Below are 24,775 nucleotides of genomic sequence, written 5' to 3' on the forward strand. Positions count from 1 at the left end.
CAAGTTAGAATCTGAAAATTATGTTTTTCCCTCCCATTTAGTTTCCAATGAAAATTGAATGAAAATAATTCAACGAATCAATTTTTGTTGTTATGTCAGTTACATTTATTTTTGCATTTATTTTTCCGTTCGTGTCTGTGTTTTCTCTTTGGTTTCATTTTCTTTTAGTATCATTATGTATGTCACAAGAATATCGGATGTAAGGTCAAACGGATTTTGGGTTTTATTTTCGGGTTTTTCATTTCGCATTTTTTTTTTTTTTTTTTTTCTTGTTTCATAGACTTTAAAGCGACGCTATTGTACATTTTACATTAAATTCCATATTTGCATGCGTAGTCTGCTTTTTTGTTCTTGTTTGTTGTTGTTGTTTCTTTGGTTTGTCATTTGTTTAAAACAATTTCTTGCACTTTTGTTTTGTCAACATTTATTCATTCATCATTTTGCCTGCATATAGAGTTTACTTTTAAATGTGGAGCAAAAATGGTGGAAATTTACGTTTTGGTTGTTTAGAGAAAAATAGTTACTTGTACATTTAATGTTTGTATATATATGTATATATATATTTGTTTGTTTTTTGCTTCTTTTGTTGACTTTTCTTTTCTTTTTGCTTTGCTTTTGCATTTAAACTGAATTTCTCGGGCAATTCATGAAACAAATTATGTATTTGGCTCTGGAATTTTCACGGATTTGTTGTTGTTGTTCATTTTCATTTCATTTTTATTTTTATATGTGTTTTTATTTTGTTTTTGTTCTTTCGGTTTTTGCTTATAATTAACACTACATCAATGTATTTACTATAATTAGTATTTTTATTTTGTTTTAGTTGTTGTTGTTGTTGGTATTCTTTTTTGTTGGTAATTATGTTTTGGATTTCTTTGAATAGCATATTATAGTAATTTTTCTTTGTTTTTGTTTTAAACTTACCCTAGCATTTTTTTGTTTTTTTTTTGTTTTTTGTTTTTTTATTTGAAATACATTTAAAAAACATAAAGAAGGTGGTAAAAAACGTTGTTTGTGTATTCTTGTTCATTTTGGTGTATTTTTGTACGAAATGATAAGGATAATTCAAATCTCCTGCGAGCTGCAATTTAAATTGCTAGTGGCTAATCGATTCGAATACGAGTATTCGAATAAAATTTGTTTTAACGAGTATCCCACATCTCTGAGACGTATTCGAATATAAAAGCAGAAAGCTATGTAATTGGAAAAAATTTTCACTTTTTGATTTGTTTTAGAGTCTTTGGCGTGTGTCTGTGTGCGTGTGTGTACGTTTCCTTGTGTTGGAGTCCAAAAGTTGGCTAAAAAATAAACGATAACCTCAAGTTTCTTCTTGCATGTTATTTAGGGGGAGAAACAAAGAATTGGCATTTTGACGCGCTAGTTACATAGCAATCAGCTTTTTGACGCCTGAATGTGGCCACTCGCTGTTTAAAGTCACAGAAATCGTTTGTTGTGTGTGTGCGTGTATTCTGATTAACCCCAAGCACTGAGCCCCTTAATTGCAGCTGGTCAAGGTGATTTGCTGAACATAATGATGTGTGTGTGAGTGTGTGTGATAAGCTCAAATTGTATTTCGTTCGTCCTGTTGTTGTTAATTGACGAACAAAATATATAATGGCGCATGTAAATTTTTACACTGTTATGCGATTTCCGTGCGTTTTCATAACAGCGTCTTGAAAGGATCTTGTATAGAAAAAAAACCTGTCTGCTTATGTATCTGTATATATCTATATTTGAGTGTGTGGGTGTGTGTATGCTTGTGTTTTGTGGGTATGAGTAGTTATGGGCATTCCGCACAATTCACTTGGAACCGGATATTCATGTCCACATCTACTCACATCCACGTTGTGTAGTGTGTTAGGGATGAGCCGCTTGCGCAGGTGAATATCCGTGCTTTTGACGCTTTGGCCAGAACATCCGCATTCGGCCCTTCCCTGAGCGTTTGGTTTTTGTGATTTCTACATAAGATGTAATGTAAAATTAGTTATAAAATTTTCAAAAATTGTTTTCTTTATAAGCGTTTTTAAGTTGAAATTGTAGTTTTCGGATTTTCTTTTCATTTTTTTTTTTTGTTTGTTTTGTTTCTTTGTGTTTACATTTTCTTTTTTGCGGATTTTACAAAAAATCCGAAAAATGTTTTTGTGTTTTTTTTGTTTTTTTTAGACAAATGCAAGTGAAATATTTGTCACATCCGCACACCGAAGGGTTTGGACGACATTTCATCCGTTTAAAAAATGCATTCGTTATAATTTTTTCTTCTCTTTTACCTTTTCCTTTCTTGTTTTGTTTTAATAGTGTTTTTTGTTTTTTTTTTTTATTTTTGTGTTTGCCTACAATAGCGGAGAAAATTCATACCAATTGCACATTCCAAACTTTTGTTTTAACTAAAACATTGACTTTTGCTTTAAACCTCATCGACATCATAAACCATATGCTAGGCATAATAGTCTCATCTGCAAGTATTTTCCGTTATTTTTTGAATAACCTACTAATATAAGTGTATTTGAATTGTCGTTACTGTTGCGTCCCAATTGGTAATATGACAAAACCATGCAATTTGCATCTCTTGTTTTCCCCCCAATTGACGTGGAGGTGGAAATCCAAGAGTACAGTTTCGTATGAATTTTCTCGCATCTGTTGTAAGTTTTATCTCAAGACATGTCCAGGCTTTTGTGTGTGTTTGTTTGACTTGTCCAGTTGTCCCTTTGTAGCCCAGGGACAGGTGGACAGGTGCAGAGTTGTTGTTCATTTCGTGGTTTTTTCTTTTAGGACTAGCCGGTAAGTTTAAGGTCATGTCAAGTGGTTTTCTTTTTTCTTATTCTTCATTTTCAATCATTCATTTCTGTTAGTTACATATATAACAAACAATTTTTGTTTTTTTTTTTTTTTTTAACAATTTTGTACTTTTTGTTTTGTTTTTGCTTCAAACGTAAAACGTTTTACTGTTTGCGCTACCTCTCTTTCAATCACTTTCTTTCTTTCTTTCTTTAACGGTATCACTAATTTGTCTCGGTTGCTTTGCTTACTTAGGAACAAAACGAGAAGGAACATAATTGAACTTGAATTTCTTAACTTTTCATTTTCTATTTTCCTAGTTATTTTCTTTTCTTTTTTCTTACAACTTTTTCAAAAACTATTGCTGAGAGTGATAAGGATTAAAACTTTCTCATTGATTTGTTCTTGTTGTTGGTTCGCCTTATCCTTTTGTCGGCTGAAACTGAAGAATATTCACGGTTCTAAGCGTTGTAGATATTATTTGTGTGTCTGTGTGTCATTAGTTTATTATTACTTTTGTTGTTGTTGCTGCTGTTGGTGTTCGAGCTGTTTGAATTTAACGTACTTAATAAGAGACTTGAGAATGGGTTTTGTGTGTGTTTGGGTTTTCTAGATTTTTGTTTGGCATGTGATGGATTCTATTCTTTATACATTTTCAGATACATTCAGTTATCAGATATATATATGTATGTCTATATATACATATATGTATGTATATTTAAATATTTGTAATGTATATTAGTGTTAATTTTGATTTGAGCTTTTGATTTGAGTTGCCATCGGTTCTTTGACTACTTTAGGCTAGGGCTATGGCTAATGGTTGTTGGCTGTTTTTTCTGGGTGGGCGTTTTTTGTGGGTTGAGTTTGCCTTTTTGCTTTCCTTGGGTTTTTTGTTTTTCTTTAGGCTGGTTCTTTGGAATTAGCACGTTAAATCAGACGCTCGCTATACCATATTCAGAAATCCGTGTTATTTGGCCCGCCATCTGCTTCGGCGGCATCGCCGACCTCTCCCACACTGGGCGGCAGGGTCAGCGACAGTTGCGGTGTGGCAGAACCAGCGACTAGCATGGTCGGTTCCGTGTTGCGGCGTTTCATCTTCAGTTTGTTCTTTTTCAGCATGGTGGCCTACATGTGGTTGGTGGTGTTGTTGTTGTTGTTGTTGTTGGTGGGTATTTATCAATTATTATAAATTTTATTCGATGTTCGAATGTTTTTGTTTTTTTTTTTTTTTTTTTTGGGGTGCACAATTTAGAGAGATAGTACCCAGAAATTTGAAATTTAAAATTAGCGTCCGGTGCATTGAAAGTTGGTTAAAGGATTATTCATAGCGTATATACATAGATAGTTATATATATATATATAAATTTTTTTTTTTTTTTTATAATTGTTGTGTTTTGTGGTTTTTATTGTTGTTGTTGTTGTTGTTGTTGGTTGTGTTAGATGTTTTTGTTTTGTATATCGGAGGAGCGCACAAGATTGAAAAGAGAAAAAGAATTGAGTTTAGGTTTTTGTTCAACGTAGAAATATAGAGAAAGAAAAACGAGAGTTAACAGAAATAAACAAATATTTGATTTATTTGTAGAAATTGTAATAACTTTACTGTTTTGCATTAAATAGTTTTTCGCTATAGCTAAAATGATTGCAAAATGCAATTACTTTATTGATTTTGAAATCAAAAAGAAAAGGAAATCAAGCATTATGCAAAATGAACATAAAGAAATTGAAACATAAAAGAGAATAATATTCATTATTTCGATTACAAAAGCTTGCAGTTTAAGAAAATAAATATAGCATAGCATTAGGCGCTTGGCAGTGTGTAGAGAAAATGTAATTCCGTGAGCACACTTTATTAAAAAGGGGCAGCTAAACGAACGGAAAGTAAAAAGAAATCAAGGCAAAAAAAGTTAAAATGGCGCAAGTTGTTGCTGTGTGGTGACTAGTGGCTTGGGTGGTGTGTGGGTGGTGTTGGTGGTGGCTTTAGTTTTTACTAGTTCAAATTCAAAAGCGGTGGTCACAGTTGATATTTGGTTGTTTTCAGTTGTGCAGTGGGTGGGTGTTGTTTTTTTTTTCATTATTCTTATCTTTGGTCTCTTCTTGCTATCTTCTCTCTTTTTTTTTTGTTGTTGGGTGGTTCAGTTTAAATATTCCAAACGGATAGAGCTTATCGACCATTCTTTATGATCTGTACCTATTTTTTTTTAGATTCTGGTTGCACCTATTTGCTTATTAACAATGTTAAAGTTGAACTAATTAATGTTTAAAATATTTTTGTTTTGTTTTTATCTATTTTTGGCTTTTAAAATGTTTTTAAATTTTGTTTTTGTACGTATTTTTGTTTTTTTTTTTTTTTTTTTTTTTAGGCTATATGTTTCGTTGGCTATGGAAGATAAGGATTAAGTTGCCTTAGCAATGGAGCTTTGTTTCTTGTACAAATATTTTGGCTATAAATTGGAAATCTTCTATGGATATGCATAAGTTCTAAGAACGTTCCTTTTTTGGTTTTTGCTTTGTGTTCTCTGTTACTCGTTACATTTACACGTTACTCGTTTACACGTTACTTTTGTTACTATTATTATTAATATTACTGTTATTTAATGTTGCGATTATGGTTTTTGGTGCGGCAACTATGGAAAGAAACAGGAAAACCAATATCTCAGCCCGGACGTATAGGCGGAGGCCTAGCTCTAGGTGCTGCCAAAATGAGGCGATGGCAGCGGAGCAACTGACGATGATGATGCATCCTTATCGCCATTCTCATTTGACGATTGTTGCTGTTGTTGTTGTTGCTGCTGCTGCTGCTGTTGCTGCGGTGAACTTGATTGTGATGCCGAGGCACTAGCAGTAACCGACAGACTCAATACCGCTGGCGATATATGCGGCTCTGTGAGGCGTCGCTTACTCTTCGTTTTCTTCAACATGGTGGCCTAAATGTAGCATAAAATACACACATAGTCAAATGCGACATACATACACATACACAAATTGAACGACAAAGACAAACGCACACGCACACACACACAAAACATTCACAGTCACACAAACAGAGAAACAGGTTTCATCTTTCATATATTTAGCTGCAGGTTGTATATGTATATATTTTTTTCATATTGCATATCTTTTGCATTGATTGTAATCTTTCTTCCATTCAAAGAAAAAAACTGACATTAACAAATGAAAGATGCACAACAATTTGCTCGGTAATGCTGCTAAATATTAAGGTTTACATGGATCGGATTCGGAACGGGTGTACATATTGTAGGTGCTCTATGAAATTACAACAAATCGAAGGGGGGGAAGGGAGAGGGGCTTTATTGATACTAGACGAAAAAAAAAAACATACAAAACACGCATATCGAACATACAGAAAAATTTGTTACTTTACTTAATAGTTAGTTTAATTGTCTGCTATTGTCATTTATTCAATTTGAAGTATCTCATTATTATTACAATAGTTTTCTATACAAAAATTTCATACAAATATTTACCGATAAAGGAGACATTGTACATTGTAGTTTCCCTCTTTAAGTGTAATTTTTATCCTGATTCAATAAGTGGAACGATAATGATTAATCTGTCAATGCTAACGATGCTATCTTTAACACATTTACGCAATTTTTTTTTATCAAATTCTAAAAAAGGATTTTTTCTATTTCCCTTTGACTTGCATAAGAACTATTTAAATTATTCAAATTCACTTTAAAAGCTGCCTCAAAGGAAGTCAAAACGGTTTAAAACTGTATTTATAAGCAATAAAGTCTTGGACTCTTTAATCCTAATTAACTAGTTTCAATATCTCCTCACCCAAGTCTCTAAATATCCTAAATCTTCTATGAATCACTCAAATAACTACATATATATGAAAAAGTGTAGCATGCATTTCAGGGCATGTCATTTTTTGTTGCTTTGCCATTTATTTTAGCCATAACTGCATTTGCATATCAATTTTTCTAGAGATCAAAAATTAAAAACTGCTATTAATTGCACTTATAATAAATGATGTTGTTGCTGTTTGTTGTTGTTGGTAATTTGTATTTGCAATTTGTTTGTCAAGTTAATTACTGATGAAGTTTGGGAATGGATTTTCTAACTTTAAAGAAGAATGTGATAAAAGCGTAGGTAGAGAGTGGCAAAGAAATAGATTTTTATGTAAAGAAAAACAAAAAAAAATGTATAATATAATTAACTAAACATTTTCTGTGGGAGAAATTGGTGCTTTAAGTCTTATAAGAGAATAAAACCTTATTTATATACAGAAAATAAAATAATAATTGGGGGAAATTTTGTTTCCTGTTAATCATAAGAAGCGTTTCATGCTAAAATTTAAGTTTCAAAGTAACATTTGAGACATGCAAGCCACAGAGGCTAAGGGATAGGCAGTAAACGAAACGAAACGACAGGGCTTACCTTTAAAGCCGATTTGAGGACCACAACATCTCCAGGACTTTGTATCCATGGCTCACCGTCAACCTGTACTGGCATATCGGTATTCAGATGGATCTTGATGTGGCCACCCTAAAGAAAATGTTGAAGCAATTAATTTAGATAAATGACATCTAAAATGGGCTTAATGGTTAGTTTAACTTACCTGAGCTATGCGCATGGCCGTGCGTATACCCGATTGTATTTGGCCCAAGTGGACAACACCAGTGACTCCAACAACCTCGAGCATGCCATCATAGTGATTCGGAGTGCTGAATTGATCGTCCTTATCAGGACCCCAGGGATTGGCACCGCTGCCCCAACTGCAAGACAGAGAATTGTCCGATTGTAATAAAGGTTTCAAATATCTTAGGTTTGTAAATTCTTACCTTAGTATGTTCAAGATAATAATGCCATCGACTGGTGGCAAATCGACAACTTTGCCATCGACTTCTAAACGTAGTTCCTTGTGCAGATCCTTGACTGTTTTGCGGCCAACAATTTTGCGTAGACCCATCTTAACGTAGTAGCCCTTGTTGCGGAGACGCGAATTGAACTGATTGGGATTCTCTTCGCGTGCATTGTGAAAGTCCAGGCACAGATCGGCATCAATGCCAATGCCAAAATAGTTGTTCATTACAAATATCTGTGAGTTATCCTCGTTTTGTGCACCACCTAATATTAAATCGATTTGAGAATTACGAAATTAGCTGACAAGTGTTCGAAATGATTCAATTAGCTCTATCACACATCCATTTATGGCATTTAGAAACATTTAGTTTACAACATCGAGATGGATATATAGGCCAATTAGTTGGTTTACCCTTTGCCAATTTGGTGTCTGAACTTTCTGGATATACTTACCCGAATTCCTTGAATGTTTAGCCAAATCGTTTTGTATGTACATACATATACTTAATTCTAAGTTGTTCATGCAGTTCTTAGCTTTAGTCTAGGAGTAATCATCATATACACATCGAAACTAAACAGCATTTATCATCAGATACCAATTTGTGGGATAAGCTACAAAACGATTTTTTCTTTGGTCTGGTTTTTCGAGGGTTTTTTTAAAGGCTTTTACTTTTACAGCCAGCCTGATAAAGGGATATTTTTATATAGGTTTTTGGTATTTTGGTTAAGGCATAAGATAATATTACAGCATTAGGCCAAAAAAAAAAAAAACACAATTCAAATTACAACGAGTATCGGGGAACGCTCGGGTTTTAATTTCAGGGTGAATAGATGGAGTCAAGGGGGGGTGGAGGTGGGGGTATCGGGGGTAGGTGGATAGACAATATATTTATGTATATAGTAGTAGTAGTAGTAGTAGAGAATATTCGTGTAACGGTTAAGAGAACGTAAAGAATTTTGGAACACCAAATGACCTGATATATCACTCGATGTCAGAGCCGGTAATTGATGATGCTGATTGGTTTGTTGCGATAGATGTGCTTGGTGAGCCTTCTTCTTCTTACCGGTTGTTTGAGAGGGTGCCTTCATGGCTGGCTCTTCGGGCTTATCCTCCGGATGGAAGACAACGGTCCAACGATCTAAGCGGATCTCCTCGGCCTCAATGACATCGCGGAGCAAATTTAATGGATCCTCACCACCGGTATATCCGGATCCCCAGCACAGAACTCTTGCCAAATCATTGCCTAGCGATAATTAAGGATTTTGTGTTTTCACACACTTAGTCTAGGACGGAAAAGTTGAAGGGGTAAGATGGTTTAAAACTGCACTTACCCGTGCCCAATGGTACTATAGCACACGGTGGGCTGGAACACTCGGAATCCTGACCCACATTATCGAGGCATTGAAGTACCCAACCGATAGTACCGTCGCCGCCGCAAACAAGAATCTTATAGTTGGTGATCTGACGGAATACATAGAGGCTGAAAGGAAAGGCAATCAAATGAGAAAGTTGTTGTTTAGTACATGAAATTCTCTAGTGTCTACCCCGGCAATGGTCCACCGTTGTCCAGGTCAAAAACTTGATACGGATTCAGCAGTTTCCTAAAGCTCGATATTAACTCAAGACCCTGGCATCCTCCAGACTTGACATTGACAAACACAAGCAGAGGCCTCACATCGGAGGGAACCATGCTGGGCTCAATATTGGGCAGCAGCAGAACCAACAATTTCTTGTCCTCGATAATTGTCTCCCTTAGATTGTAGAATGCGCGTACCTAAATAGGCCGAAAACAAGAAAGTAAAGCGAATTAGCAGATCACTAAGACACAAGGATGTAAAAACTTACCGCTTTTTGCGAGTCCTCAAAGGTCAGAACTACCGATCCATACTCGTAATAGATGGGACCAATGCTAATGAACTTGTTTTCGTCCGTAACATACTTGTTAAGAATCTGCTCATAATTTCTCTGTGAGAGTCCAGTGGGTAGATTACCCACAAAGAGGGCAATATTGGGTCCATGGGGATCCTGCTTATGCTGCATATAGAAACGCATTAGTTCCATTTGACGTATGGAATCCTTGCCCAGTTGCTTTGTAATATCCCACGGGCGTTCGTTCCATGAGAGTATGCGCTCGGTAACGCCACGATCGAGTAGCACCTCGGAGCATCTACAGCAGAACAGAAGGTTAAGCAAGTGATGAATGACAAACGATGGGAAGCTACTCACCTATAATCCTGTATTTGGTTATCTTGTAGTCCAAACTTGTCCAACGCATCGCGAATCAAGTCCTTAATAACTGTGCTATTATCTACAGGAACACTGACATAGGGATCCTCCAGTGAGCATTGCAATTTGCCAGGATACACACGCACAAAGCCCTTGTCCTTGTCGTGAAACCGAAGATACATGGCCGGTCGTTTGCCCTCCAAGTGCGTTAGATTCAGAACCGGTGTGGGATCCAATAGTGGGGTATCCTCCATACCGGGTGCGGCATACAAATCGGTCAAGTAAAAGGCCTGCGGATCGCGCAGGATGTGGAAAGCGCGCAATGCGGTGGTCAGAAGCTGTTCCAGAGTGTAAGTCCGTTGCACAATAATCACACGATACTGTTGGCGTCGGAAAGAATTGTTGCCATCGAATACCTTGATCATTTCTGTGATTGGAAGGAATGAGAATGGAATTAAAATCTCCTTTTAAATACAGTTTGATACTTTACCTATATCTTTCTCCTCGCGTTCCTTGTCCTTCTTCTCTTTGTCCTTCTCAGATTTGTCCGACTTGTGTCCAGCCGAATCGGGCCTGTAGTGGGTAGAACCACCTCCAACGCCAGAGCCAGCTCCCCCGCCACCTCCACTAGGCGTACCGCCGCTGCTTTGTCCATGAGCGGACTCGGTTTTGCTGGCCGACTCTTCATCCTTGAAACGGGGCGTATCGCCACTGCTGAACTCCTCGGAAATGCTGCGTGCTATTGAATCAGATACAGATCAGAACATATGTTACTTAATCTCCTCCGGCTAAATTAAAAAAGGGGAGCCGTAGCGGGTTTAGTATTGGTAGTAGTAGTAACTGAAGCAATTCCGGGGTTAGACATGAGCATGCAGTTGTTATTAGAGTGTATCTTGGGTGACATGATGCGAAATGGTGCGATCGTATGGCATGTACTTGATTAGATGGTTAAGGTGTTAGTGGGTTTTTTTTATTAGCTTGGCTCAAACTAAGGGTAAAAACGAAAACAAAAACTAAAAACCATAACCATCAAAAAAAAAAAAGGAAAAGTAAACAAAAACAGAAACAAACAAGTTGTTAGCAAACCAAACTAAGAAACAAGTCCGAGGACTCAACCAACAACCGTCACCATCATGGCTAACGGTTGGCTGTTAGCGAGATATGACAAAACAGTACAAAGAGAGAAATATATAGAGAGAGAGAGAGAAAGAGAGCGGTAGCCTAATCACCTCTGCGCTTCTGGTGGCGCGGTTTGCGCCAACCCACCGATAGACCACGTACACGACGCAGGAGTCGTCCCAGGACATGGCTATCGGTTCCGTCGCTGGCGCGTGATCGGCTGCTGGCGCCGCCATCACTAATATCCCCGGCAATAGCTAGATCGTCGCTGCTCAAACCGACGCCTCGAGGCCTCCTGGGCCGATCATCCAGATACAGATCCTCGAACTCCACATCGTCGTAGGCATCCGCCTCCACATCCGCATCGGTGGTATCCAAGCGGCGTGCCAGCATATGGAAATTATCATCATATGGCTGATAGTTTCCATCTTCATCCTGTATGGTGATCTCAATATTCTGAGACAATCTATCCAGGCTGTAGTTGCTCTTGTTGCCGGGTCCGGCATTTTTGGGTGAACGCTTTGATCGACGTCGCTGGAAGAGACCTCGTCCGTACTTCTTGTAACGCGACACGCTTACTCCGGGCTCCTGGAACGACTTACTACGGCCCACCGGTGACAATTGCAGAGTCATGGAGCCGCTTGCCGGTGCCGGAGATGCCGAAGAACAGTCGCTGGAGTTGGGCGAGCTAACCGATCCGCCTTTACCCTTGTGCTTGGGCGCACTGAGTATGGTCTTGGGCTTCGAGAGAGCCCCAGTCTTTGGGTTGCGGCCAGCATTAACGCTTAAGGCCTTAGCCTCGGCACAAGCAGGGGCGGCTGTGCTTGTGGGCGGGGCTGCAGTCGATGTGGCGCTAGCGCTGGCTGTGGCAGTGACATTGGGTCGAGAACGGGCCGTCGGCCTACGTTGCTCATTGGAGGTGTTACTATTACTACTATTATAGCTAAGATTGCTAATCAGATTCATGCTTGAGTCGATGTCATGGTCATCTGTGTTGGTCAACTCCCCGCCGGTATCGGAGGTCTCGTAACAGCTTTCCCGCGGTGCCGTCTCCAGCTCCACATCGCCATGATAGTCGGTCTCGCTGACGTCGCGTGGCTGGCGACGCCCTGTGCGCCTACGCAGGGCCACATCGCAGTGATCGTACTCATCGCTGAGATCGCCACCGCTAATATCACAGACACCACCATCCACTTCGTCCTCATCGTCTCCCTCGCTCTGTGAGACCCCAAGTCGTTTGCGTCGTCTGCGTCCCTGGCCCAGCCTATGGAATAGACTGGTATAGAGCAGATGCAACGAGGAATTGGCCGACGGCGACTTCTGCAGCGATGCTGTCATCTGTAAGGCACTATCGTGCTCCGTGGTATTATCATTCTCTTCGGTGGCAACATCCGTTGGCCGTTGCGTCTCATAGTCCTCGTCCTCATCCTCGTGTTCCGCATCATCGAAGGGCACCAACTCATTGGTCGTCTCGCCCACTGTCAGGGAGGGAGTGGGTGATACGCACAGTGAGATGGAACCACATGAAGTGGGCGTGGGCGGCGTTGAAAGTAGAAAATGTTGTTTCGATTGTTCTAGACGTTGCCTGTGAAGCTCGAGCAGCTCCCTCAGGCAAACATCCGCCGCGGCAGCTGCGCTTGGCCCAGGACAGGCACCAGGACCAGGACCTGGACCGACACTTAGATCCGGACTGGCTGCCGGGCATTAGCGGTGCAGCGGCACACACGCACGCAAATCAAACCAAAAACGAAACATTTAAATAAACACAAAAGAATAATAATAAATAAATAAAAAATTATATGCCAAACCTTGGCTAGAAAACCATAATAATAATTTTAGATAATAATATAAAGAGAAGAAAGTGAGAGATAGACAGAGAGACAGAGAGAGCTGTGGGCTGTCTGACGAAATGATCAATGGATGAGCTGGATTTGATTTGATGTCGAGCTTTGATGGCTTGAATTTGTTGTAAGTGAGTGTGTGTGTGTGACTGGGTGTGAGGGTCTGCACAACATCGAGAGCTGATGCAACGTTCTCTTTTTTGGTTTTTTCTTTTGTTTTTGGGTGAGTAATAGTGAGTGAGTGAGCTGAGCTGAGCTGGGCTGGGCTGGGCTGTGGGCTGGGCTATAGACTCAGAAGTGTGTTCGACCTGCTCAATGCTGGATGGACTCCAACAAAAATATCCACACGGTAACGAATCTAGTTAGTACTTACGACACGAGTAATCGCGCACGAGCGTCGTCTTCGATTTAACTTGAACGCCAATGATCGCCTCAATTGGCACCTCAGTACGTGGTATGGAGACTGAATGCGGAGGTAAGTAGATAGGTTGTAGAATACCAAAATTACATTCGGTTGGCAGGTACATGCGACATCCGGCATGAGTGGTCATGCCGCACCACTCACAGCGATAGCCTAAGACAAGAGAGAGAGAAACAAAAATGAATTCGTAATGTTGAAAAAAAGGATTTCCTTTCTTCTTCTCACCAGTAAGACATTCTGAAGACCAGCAGGTTTTCTTGCAGTAAGCACATTTGGACGTTGATGGCAGATTACCCTCTCGCCAATGATGCTATAAATATTCAAAAATCAATTAGAATGAAATGGATCACGGACGGCCAAATAGCACTCACTTGATGCTTCACATTAAGCAGCTCTTTGCCGGGCACATATGTTGCATTTTCAGTGCAATCTGGCACAGCAAAATCTTGGCACTCAATATGCGCGAAATATTCGCAAACTGTGAAATGTATAATATTAGTATTAATATGTAAATTTTGAAGAGTTACCCCCAAAATTACTATAAAATTGTTTAAAGTGACTTTAAAATACTCCTAAATCTTAGATAGACAAAGAGAAAAATTAAAGAAATAATGTTGAATACAACAGTTTGGAAGGGGAAGTTTTTATGCATTTTAGGAATGGAATTAGTACTCCTTCTGTCTACTATATATACATAAATAATTCACTGGACTTTAGGATATTCTTTCTATATCTAAATAACGAATACTTTCTGATCTTTTTGAGTATTTTCAAGTCTCCAAAAAAATTATGGGCATTTGCTTTGGGTAAAGCTAATTGCAATATCTCAGCATTTTAAAGAACTATTCCTATTTAATTTTCAGAGTTTTAGTCGAGTGGAATGTGGCTTATGGCTTTAGGGCCATTCCGAAATGTCAGCACTCGGTAGAGACAACAAAAGTGCACATAACGTATTGCTGATTGACATGGTTCTCTTATTCATTTTATTTTTTATTTCATTGTTTTTGTTTTTTTTTTTTGAATAGACGACACCTGGGACATTTTGTCACTTACCTAAACAATGCACCGCTGGCGTTTCATCCAATCGCTTACGGCAAACTGTGCAGAACTTTCTCTTGTGATGTGTTGGCTCGGACCAACAATGGGCGACCGGATTCTGTATTTTTTTTTTGCAATGACACATCATGACAGACGACATTTTGCATTCACATTTAACATGTACTACTTACCTTTATAATACATGGAGCGATGCCGGAACAGGGCGTTACCACACTGGAGACACATCGTTCGTGTATGATAAAGTTGCAAACTGCAAAAAAAAGAAACGAAATGAAAAGACATGAAAATGGTGAAAGAGCAAAGAACATTTAGTTGTTTTTTATTTTGTAATTTTTCCCCAGATAAAGTGAGAGAATTAAATACTGTAGAAACGTCATTGGCTTTATCTAAATGGAACAGGCAAATAATAGGCTATTTAGAGAAAAGAAGAGGTGAGAAAGCGCAAGGGAGAGGGACGCAAGTCTCCTTCTTTATTATGTTGAAGCTAAATTGGCATTTAAAGCAAATGCAACAACCTTAGCCCATGCCCATGCCCAGCCCACAATTTTTGGGTGGCTGCACGTCATTGCCAAGCTGCTCTGCCAAGTGCTCTGCCATTCATAGTTGTTGAGTTCATGGACACACATTTAAAACCATATTCATTGAAGAGAGTCAAGAAGACACGGAGAGAGAGAAAGAGAGATGGTTGAGAGGTGCATACCCCAATGCGAGAGACTGGGATGGCTGCAGTTGCACAACTTGGGGTATGGGGTAGAACTAAAGGATATAAAAGCGCACGCACAAAAGCCCAAAGCTAACCAAGCAAAGAATAATGCAAGCCATCGTACAAAGAGCTCAACCCCAATCCGCACTTACCACGCGCTCATCCACAAATTCACTCACAAATGCAACCTGACCGAAGTGGACCGGAAACGAACCTCGTTTCCCCTAACCTCAACTCACATACACACATACATATGTATGTAACTACATATATACCATGTGAATATGCATATGAGGAGAAGGAAACTAAAACCCAGGCACATCAGTGCATGTAAGTATGGACTAATGCCAGCTGAACATAGATATCATAGTTTTATTTTTAGCATTGCGTAAAAGTTGTATTTACATATAGACAAACTTTTGTGCATACAAACACACAGAGAGATAGAGAGACACACATGTTTGTGCGTATGTATGCATAATTATCTTTGTGTGCAGCAATGAAGAAAACTAGGCCGCTGACCTGAGGCATTCTCTGACGTCATGAATGAACTCATGAATGCCATGTTCAGTTGCTTGTATAAATAACAAAAAAAAAAATATATATATGTATATATAAATGTATATACCAGAATAACCAAACGGCAGCGGAAAAGTGAACAGCAAGCAAGAAAGAGAGAGAAAGAGGTTCAGAGAGGGCGAGGGAGAGAGAGAGAGAGAGAGGGGCGTACTGCCATGGACTTTAAATGCAATTGTAAGATGATATTTTGTTGTTTGGAATTCCTTTTTGGCCAAAACGGAGGTCGCAACAACCACCCACCACCTCCCCCACGAAACGAAAGCAAAAATTGTTAAAAGCAACAGCTGAGCCAACGTGGCGTATACATACATACAGATACACAGATGTGTGTATACGCCCTGTGGGTCAGGACAAAGCGAAAGAGAGTAACGAAGAGAATTCACATTGAAAGCAAAAGAGCAGAAAAGTAGGCTAGAAAAAACGGTTACAATCTCAAGCCGTGGGGAGTTACAGACATATATTTATTTGGTTTTGTATATACTTTGGCAATTAAGTTAAAATAACAATTTGGATGCCTCTATTTTGTGCAGATAAGCAAAATAGCAGCCATCGTCGCAGTCGCAGTGAACGTCGCTGCCTCAGTCAACGTCAGCGCCAACGCCAACGCATGGGAAATTTTCTAAATGGTGCGTTCATTTTTGTTATTCCTTTTTTGCGTGTGGGGAATTTCTGAATTGAAACTCAACACACTTTTACTTTTAACATTCCTTTTGACTTTGAGATAAAACGAAGAATAACAAAAGAAGAAGCACACAAATAGAACTTACAAACAAACATACTTATACACACATATACATACATATCTAGAGGATGAGGAGTTGCCAGTATGGCAGAGATGAGAGAGAGCGGGGGGATTTGTAAATTGAGGGCAATTGTATACGCACAAGTTGACATGCGTAGTACAATAAGAAACAATTAAAATTGATATTTGCCCCCGGTGATAGTTATACAACTAAAAAAAAAAAAAAGACGAAAAGAAGAAGTCAACTTCTTTAACTGAAATCCACGATTTGAGCAGACACGAGACGCTCTAGCAACATGAAGTAGCAACGACGTATATACACCCTCTTAACTTTTTTAGAGACCTTATAATGGAAAGTCCTCTTCCATAAGGAGTCTCTAAGAAGTATCATTATTAAAGACAATTAACTAATCTTATTCACTCCTAAATTAACAGAAGAATATTGAAGTAACAGGAACATGAAAACGATTTGGAGCTTCTCTAATTGTAGATATTCCTAAGAAGAAACTCTAAAATGTTTATTTTTCACTATTACATCTAAGATTCAGATACATTAAATAGTGTAAAATGAAATTGTCTCTAAAATTGGTTTTCTTTTTCTTTAATGGAAAGAATATATATGCAATTCTTCTTAATAAATTTAATGACTTTGGTTTTTATAGACTTTAAAAACTAGATCTTCACAGATGTCTAGATTGAATTGGCTCTTAATGCTAATCAAGAGTAAATCTAAATTTGATTTTTTGGGGGGATAAGAAACCTTCTTTCTGCCTATTGCATAGAACATTTCTTACTCTATGGTTGCAAGGTATAAATAGATGAGAATATTTAATAAAATTATATGTATGTACAAGTGTGTATCTCATGCAAACGTGTAAATCATATCTATAAATGTGACGCATTCACCGACATTGCCACATTTGTTGTATGTCATAGCATAGTAAGCCAAATGTTCAAATGACGCGCAAGCTACAAACACACACGCACACTGACATACAGAAATAAACATACTATACATAGATACACTTGATTGTGCTACTATATAAATTATATGCAAAGAGATTCACATGAATAAAATTTTATAAAATATCCGACCACGCAACCAAACAAACCAACACTAACTAACAAGCCAAAAATCCAACTAACTTTTCACATCAACAACAAAATACAATTTCAACTACAATTTGCAAGTGATTTATTTTTAGCCCCTTCTTGAAATAGAAATAGAAACACAGACAAAACAAAAACATAAATACAATTACAGTTGCAGCACCCACAAAACAATTGCCCAATAGAGAGATGTAGGCGACACCGCTTGAAGCCCACTTTGTATGAATGAAATGTATGCATTTAAGGACATGGTGGCAACAGTCAAGGATAAATCTCCAGCATCTCACCCTACTTTGCTTTCATACAACTACAACTGAATTATATTCAAGCTTATAGCTAGATAAGAAAGCTGCTGCATCAACCAATGACATTTATCATCAACAAAAATACATATTTAAGCATTTTTTAACGTTTACTAACAAAAAGCAAACAAAATATTACTTTGGGTGGATTTGATATCAACGCTTAACAATGTTTGGGAACACTATGCCTCACATGACCCATTTTTCATTCATTCATGTGAAATGCATTAATAATGAACAATATATGTATGTAAAACTATTATTGATTAATTTCATTAGACCTAAAGCATAAAAGCTTCGACAAGGCGAAAAAGTTTTCATACACCTTCCATTCAGTGCCTTCAATTTGGTTATGAATGAATAGTGCGCTGAGGTATAACAACGACGACAACGAGAACAGCAACAGACAAAAGGGAAACGAGGAGGCAATTATTGGTTCCCGCCTCTCTATGTATGTGGGGCCAATTTTCAGATCTGTTCAGTTTCTGTTCCGCGGTTGCTACCGCCGCTTTTTCCATGGCGGCCATTGATGACGCACTTTTAGCCCTTCGTTGCTATCGGCAGGGGCAACAGTTGAGGCTGGATTTCGAGGGGGTAATGGCGAAGGGAAGGGTGTGACAGCAGACAAAGCAACAACAACCGCAGCAAAAAAAAAAAATATACCAAGAGCGAGAGGGAGGTCGCAATGGGTGTGAATTGATAAAGAAGGAGGGGGACGGTGGAGGGGTGTATGTTTGTAGAAGGCGAAGGGCAAAGCGAGTGAAAGTGAGAACGAGGCAAAGCCAACCGGCAACCCACACACTTATGCATCCAATTTCAGTTTTCTGCGCACCTGCTGCTGCTCTTGCATGTTGCTCATGCTGCTGCAATTGCAATTCGCCTGCGTTTCCCTTTAAAAAAAAAACCAATTGAAATGTTGCCTGCGGCCAGCCTGTTCCATGTTTGTGTTATGTGGTGGGGTGGGTTGAGCGAGCGAGTGAGAGTGCATTTCGCATTTGACCTAGTTTCGGGAGCGTAGGCAACTGAGCTGAGGCTTTAGCTTCGGCTTTGGTTTTTCTCTCTTTTGGTTGGATATTTTTTTCGTTACTCATACATTCACCCACACACACACACACACACACACACACGTTACACACAGAGAATCCCAATTTCATTGTCGACAAAGTGCAATTAAATATGCAACTCAATTAGTGCAACGCTTTGAATCTGTTCGTCCAGAGTCACTTTGTCAACGTTACGTATGCGTGATAATTGCATACTGAACGTTAACGCCTGGGGATATGCAACGAATAATTGTACTTTTCATCCAGCTTGCAATAACGCAATCAAAGAGTCTTCAAGATTTAAGAATGTTTATTCTTTCTCACAATATTTATCAATAATTTTATAGAATAAAGTTTTCCGTGAAACTTGTAAGATTGTACTTCATAAATAAAGTCGCAAAGGCAGCAAACTTCTATTAAATTTTGATATACTGTTGAATACTATTAAATGGAAATAAGTTTTCCTCTTTAAAAGGTCGCCTATCTCGGGGCAATTGACAGCTAATTGGCGAAACGGCTGATCACTTTTAAGGCAGCCGCGTGAGCTGCGCGCGCTTTTGAAAACTGTAAACAATTTGCGCAAAAAGTCGATATACGATAATTATAATAATGGCAACAACAACAAGAACAAAAACAACTAACTAACGAAACCAATCCAAACGGAACAGAAACCAAACTAAACGAAGGCGACTGAACAAATAAACAAAAAGAAAAAAAAAAATTGACGCGAGGCGCTTAACACGCTTCCAATTGGGAGAGTCAGTTGGCCTTTTGGGGCCTTTGTTTCGATTTGAAATTGTTTCGGATTGGGTTTTTTTTTTTTTTTTTTGTGCCTTTTTCAATTTTATAGATTTTCATGCCCCACAATGTATTGGGAATTGTGGCGCGGACGGCTATGACGTAGTTGGACTTGTTAGCTATTGCTATATGCCTGTGCCTCCAGTGCCTTTAGCCAGTGCCAGTGCTCGCGTCATGCCAGCCATCTATACACGCACACACACACACAGTTTGGAAAAGTTCAAAAGCGCACACTTTTGGCCACAAATAGCATCGTGATGTTCGAAAGGCTGTTCTTGTTGTTGTCGGCGGCAATGATGAAGTTGTTCGCTGCCAGCCAGAAATGACCCCTTGGTATTGATCATGTGGCGTTGGCTAGTGACGATGCTTAAGCTCTGCCAGTGTTTATTTTCACTTTATGGCAATTTAAAATGTATTTTCAAAACTATACAACTATTTTATTTTTATATTTGGTTGGCGTTTTGGATTTTTTTTTCATATGGTTAGCGCTCATTAATTAGGGCTTGATGGGAAGAAAAAAGAAGGGAAATTCGAGGTTTATCACAGTCACAGCTGTCTATAGAATTCAATTGGATCACAAGGGGTGGCTGTAATAAGCGAATCGTCTTATTTATGTATCACAAAAGTTGACTAGAAAATTTTCAATACTTCTAATAGATCATAAGAGTAAACCACATTGTCAAAATAAGGGCTGGAATACCAGCCAGGAAAGAAGATCAGAAATGAAATACTTTATAAGAAATGATTACTAAAGATCCTTGAAAGAGAACTGTCCTTAATACGCCTTAAACTGAGTTCAAAACAAATTTATGATCCCTTCTATATTTAATCTTGAGAATCAATTGCAAATGATATTCCTATCAACAAGTACTCACCTTCGCATATATAGCCCTGTTGGATGAGGCCCCACAGTAGATCGGAGCAGTGATGACAGTATGTTGGCTTATGAAATGTCTTCTTCACAAATGAATGCCCACCATCCGCCATTTTGTTTATTGGTATCGTTTATCGCTGCAACGGTTCTCACGGGCTAACCTAACGGTAACGTATATTTTCGTTCCGTTTTGCCCAGGACTTGTGCGATTTGTTTAACGTTTCCTGCTGTTGTTGTTGTTGTTGTTGCTGCTGTTGTTTGTTATTTCGGTTATTCTGTTTTGGCTTTGATGATTATTTTTATTATGTATTATTATTATTATTGGTGTTATGCTTATTGAGGAATCTCTAATAGTTAGATGGGAGTGCGCCACTATGGCACTCCTTTAGAATTTCTTTTTCTGTGTTTTTGTATATATTTCTTTGTTTTTTTTTGAATCAATCGGCCAAAAATTGCCACCAACTAACGGAAGCTGGTGCAAATTATGCCACAACCGATGCCAATGGGCCAGGCAGAGGCACAGTTGATATCTGATAACGAGATCTTGATCTTTGGCTGGTCAATGCCAAATTTGGCAGAGCCAAAGTAGGCGTACGATAGTAGGCGTGTCTTGGCAGCAGTTTTGCCTGCTGCTGCTGGTGCTGTGCCTGCTGCTGTTTCTGCTGCTGCTGCTGGCAATGGTATTGATGGACAGCTTCTTCTTGATTCCTGACGGATGGCTGCTCCTCTGACTCTGGCTTTGGCTCTGGCTGTGGCTCTGGTTTGTGCTTGTGCTGCGGCTGCTGACAATAGCGATGACAAATGGAGGACAACGACGACGACGACAAGACTGACGACGACGACGGCTGCATTTTCATCCATTGGTCAACTTGGTTGCTAATTTATCCAGACATTTGATTGCCGGAATTCACTTGCCCCTTTTTGTTGTTGTTGGAATTGCAATAAAATTTTAATGTTGCCTGTTGGTTTGCATTTGTTGTTTGTTGGTTGGTTGTTACTGTAGTTGTTGTTGTTGAAGGCTAAGTTGTCATTTAATAGTAGATTTTATTGATTTCTATATACATATTAAGTATGTATAATAACATTTTTAGGTTGAATTATGCATATTTTGTTGTTGTTGTTGTATGGGTTTAATAAGCGTTTCGAATTTTTCCTTTAATAATATATTAATTACTTTTTTGTTTTGTTGTAGATTTCTTGTTTTGTTTTTTCAAGGTTTGCTTTTTCTTTTAGATTTGGTGGAGTGTTTGTTGTTATACTTTTAGTTGCTTATTTACAATTTATAATGGAGACTTTTTTTGTTGGTTTGCGCCTGGTCTAAAAGTGTTAACAGAACAAAATATATATAGATAAAGATTTTTATGCATTTCTCATTTTGTTTTTTGGCTTTTGGATGTTTCAAGTTTTCACACACTGCAGGCGGTCTTTTTGGTTTTTATTTTACGTTCGTTTTGGTAGTTTTTGTGTTTTGTATTTTATTAAAACAGCAGCAACGAAAATCTTTCTCTTTTGATTTGTCTTTTCTGCTTTTCTTTTTCTTGGTCTCTTCTGTGGTACGTGGGCGCCGCACCATCAAATTTCCATTTCCCACCTCTTCACCTATCCCGCACACACACAAACATACACACACTTATGTATATACATATATATGTACAAGCAAACAAAAGGAAAAGTTTCCAGATAATAAAATCCACACGAACAGGAGTTTCGGGAGAGAGCACAATACAGGGAGCAAAAGGAGGAAAACTGTTGAGACAGAAACAGTGAGAGAGAGAGACCAGAGAGAAAAACTGTGCGCGTCATGTGTGTGGTGAGTCTGGCCAAATTACAAAATATCCCACAAAAAAAAAAAAAACACAAATTACCCATTATTTTTAGACCACATAAAAAAAGTAGTAGTAGACATCAATATAATAATAGAAGTAGCGAAAATATGATATCAACAGCGTGTCTCATAAGAGAAATAATTTCAAGACATGGGGAAAGAAAGAGAGAAAGAGCGACAAGACAACAGAGAGAAAGATAACAGAATGGGGAGAGATTGCATTAAACTTTCTCATATTTGTACAAAGAAAAACGGCAAAAAAATTAAAAACTGGTTTTATGCTTTGCCAGAAGCCTCAAAGTATGCAACATGTTAGTTTTAGCAGCTAATTGGTCAATGTCCTGTCCAAGGACACCAATCCACACCATTATATCATAAGAGAACTCAGTCGGGCTCTCGAAATTTTCCAACTTCATGATAATAACCCATATATAAGGGACACTTTGACGCAAAGTTGCCTTTGCCTGTCGACGTGGATATAGTCCATTTGAAGTCCTAGTCCATGTCCTGTCCTGACTCTGGTCAACAAGCACGACATGCGCAGACCCCAACTCACCACACACACACACACATACGCACGCACTGTAAAAATAAAAGAGAGCCACACACATAAAACACACACGTAAAGAAAAACTGGCCAAGTTGAAGGATAAATCACGAATTTTTGCAACAAATGCAAAGTTTTTCACCAAGGCAAAGAAAGGGGAGAAACAATTTGAAAGAAAATGGCAAAAGGGTGAGGTATAGGCACTAATACTGGGTGAGGTAGTCGATGGTAAATGGAAAACTTTGCGGCTTCTTATGGGTCTACCGCCCTCCCCCAAAAAAGCAACAAATTATTATTGTTTGCATTTAGCGAAAAGCGAAAATTATTTATGATGCCTTTGGAAGATGCTAGATGAGCGGCAGCTAGCCCCGATTGGCCCCACTTGAATTCGGCAACAAACATCGTACAAACATACATACATATGTACATATATCCGTACATACACAAGTACATATTGTATGTATATACAACGCAGCAGTAGCAGTACTTCGCACCCACTGCCTGGCTGATGGGGCTGGTGGCGCCCATATGCCCCCTTCCACACACACACACACACGCTCCATGTCTCCCGCGTTCCCTATTTTGATGCCCTATCCTCCCTCCCCCCGCTATCCTCTTGGCAATGCTGCGCGCTTCGCTCTTTTGGGGCCGCATGAGCAAATCGCAATAGATAGAGAATTTTTTTTTTTCCTTTCCTTCTTTCTTTACTGGCGCGGCTGCTCCTGGCTGGCCAAAGTTGATTCCTTTGCCTTCTCCCACTCCTTAAACACACACACACACATACAGAAACACTCACACACACAGAGTTATATATCGCTATATGTATACAGAGAAAGGCCTTGTCTTTGGATTTTTCATTGCTAAACACTTGTGAAATGGGCGAAAGCAAAAAAAAAAAAAAAATAACGTAGAATAAGCACTTGAGTTGAACTTTTGGTTTTTTTCCTTTTCGTTTTTTCTCTTTTCTTTCTTTTTTGAAGCAATTTTCCGAGTTGACGCCTACGCTCATGAACTTTGCACATATGACAACGTAATTTTCACACACACACACTCGCACACAAACCCATACAGAGACACGTAGGAATTTTATGTACCACAAATATATTTTGACCTGGACTTGGACTTCGCCAAGACCAGACTTTTGCTAGCAGAAATTAAATTTCAAGTTGCAAAAAATTGTTTGCAAAACACTTTTCGTTGCTGCTGTTGAAATTTTTTTGCTTTTTCCGAAATTTTCACAATCTTTACGTTTCAGAATCATCGGTTTCCACTTGCACTCACACACACAATCTCATTTTTTTAATTTTCGAGTCTATGCATTTGTTTCCTTTAGCACTCTTTATTTTTTCTAGCGCACAAAACTCTTTTTTTGTTTAAGTTTTTCTTCTTTTCTTGTACATTTTTCTTTTTGTTTTATATTTTTTTTGATTGGCTTTGTGAGTGTGTGTGAAAATTTTTCTTCTTTCTCTTGGTGTGTGTGCCAGTGCCCCGTAACCCGTAACGTACGGAAGAGCACACCTAGCTGACTGGCTGTGTGGTGCTTGTGCTTGGGTGAAGACGATGGTGCGCTCTGAATGAAAAATTTCTCGGCCAGCACCAGCTTTGCGCTCGTCGTGTTGAATTTTGTGTGAAAAGTCTTCTTCTGTCCTTAGTTAGTTTAGTTAGTCCGCAGCAAGCAGCAACAAAATAGTGGGAAAATATTGGGGAGCTCAACTGTCTCTCTCGCGCGTGTCCGCTCTCTCTTTTGTTTGTTCGTTCGTTTGCTGGCTGGCTGGCTCGCTCACTCTCTCTCTCTCTCCAGGATGCTAGCGCTTTTGCGCGTTGGGTACTCGCTCTATTTTACTCTCCCGCCCCATATAAGAATGAAATCAACAATTTGTTGGGGGGATTTAACCGGCAGGCCAACTCGTTTCAAGTTGCACCTCCCCGCGACCCATAATTTTAAGGAGCAGTGCGACCAGATTTCTAGAAGAAACGTAC

At 38.9% G+C, this 24,775-nt stretch overlaps 1 protein-coding gene across 5 annotated transcripts; it reads right to left on the bottom strand.

The window, feature by feature from the left end:
• Positions 1-81: 81 nt before the first annotated feature.
• LOC137585808 (diacylglycerol kinase theta) lies at positions 82-24,389 on the bottom strand. Of its 5 annotated transcripts, none has more exons than XM_068301767.1 (18): positions 24,044-24,384; positions 20,425-21,740; positions 14,443-14,522; positions 14,267-14,369; positions 13,585-13,691; positions 13,439-13,523; positions 13,166-13,366; positions 11,062-12,645; positions 10,323-10,571; positions 9,833-10,259; positions 9,452-9,773; positions 9,151-9,380; positions 8,938-9,086; positions 8,670-8,849; positions 7,584-7,869; positions 7,361-7,517; positions 7,180-7,287; positions 82-3,900 (listed from the first exon to the last, which is right to left on the bottom strand). In XM_068301767.1, exons 2-18 carry the CDS (start codon positions 20,534-20,536, stop codon positions 3,730-3,732), a joined length of 4,551 nt encoding a protein of 1,516 aa, XP_068157868.1. In that variant the 5' UTR covers positions 20,537-21,740; positions 24,044-24,384; the 3' UTR covers positions 82-3,729. The 5 variants fall into 5 exon arrangements, with proteins under 5 accessions (XP_068157868.1, XP_068157866.1, XP_068157867.1 ...); XM_068301765.1 differs by lacking the exon at positions 82-3,900 and adding an exon at positions 4,519-5,699 and having other exon boundaries at positions 8,580-8,849; positions 24,044-24,389; XM_068301766.1 differs by lacking the exon at positions 82-3,900 and adding an exon at positions 4,520-5,699 and having other exon boundaries at positions 24,044-24,388.
• Between the last annotated feature and the right edge of the window lie 386 nt (positions 24,390-24,775).

The sequence above is a fragment of the Drosophila tropicalis genome, unplaced genomic scaffold (assembly GCF_018151085.1).
Source record: "Drosophila tropicalis isolate 14030-0801.00 unplaced genomic scaffold, ASM1815108v1 contig_878, whole genome shotgun sequence".
Classification (NCBI taxonomy): domain Eukaryota; kingdom Metazoa; phylum Arthropoda; class Insecta; order Diptera; family Drosophilidae; genus Drosophila; species Drosophila tropicalis.

Coding starts and splice junctions, on each gene's coding strand:
- LOC137585808 (XM_068301765.1), bottom strand. CDS start 20,536: ATGGCGGATGGTGGGCATTCATTTGTGAAGAAGACATTTCATAAGCCA. Junction 9,381..9,451: donor TTGAGGACTCGCAAAAAGCG/GTAAGTTTTTAC, acceptor CGGCCTATTTAG/GTACGCGCATTCTACAATCT. Junction 9,087..9,150: donor AACGGTGGACCATTGCCGGG/GTAGACACTAGA, acceptor CTTTCCTTTCAG/CCTCTATGTATTCCGTCAGA.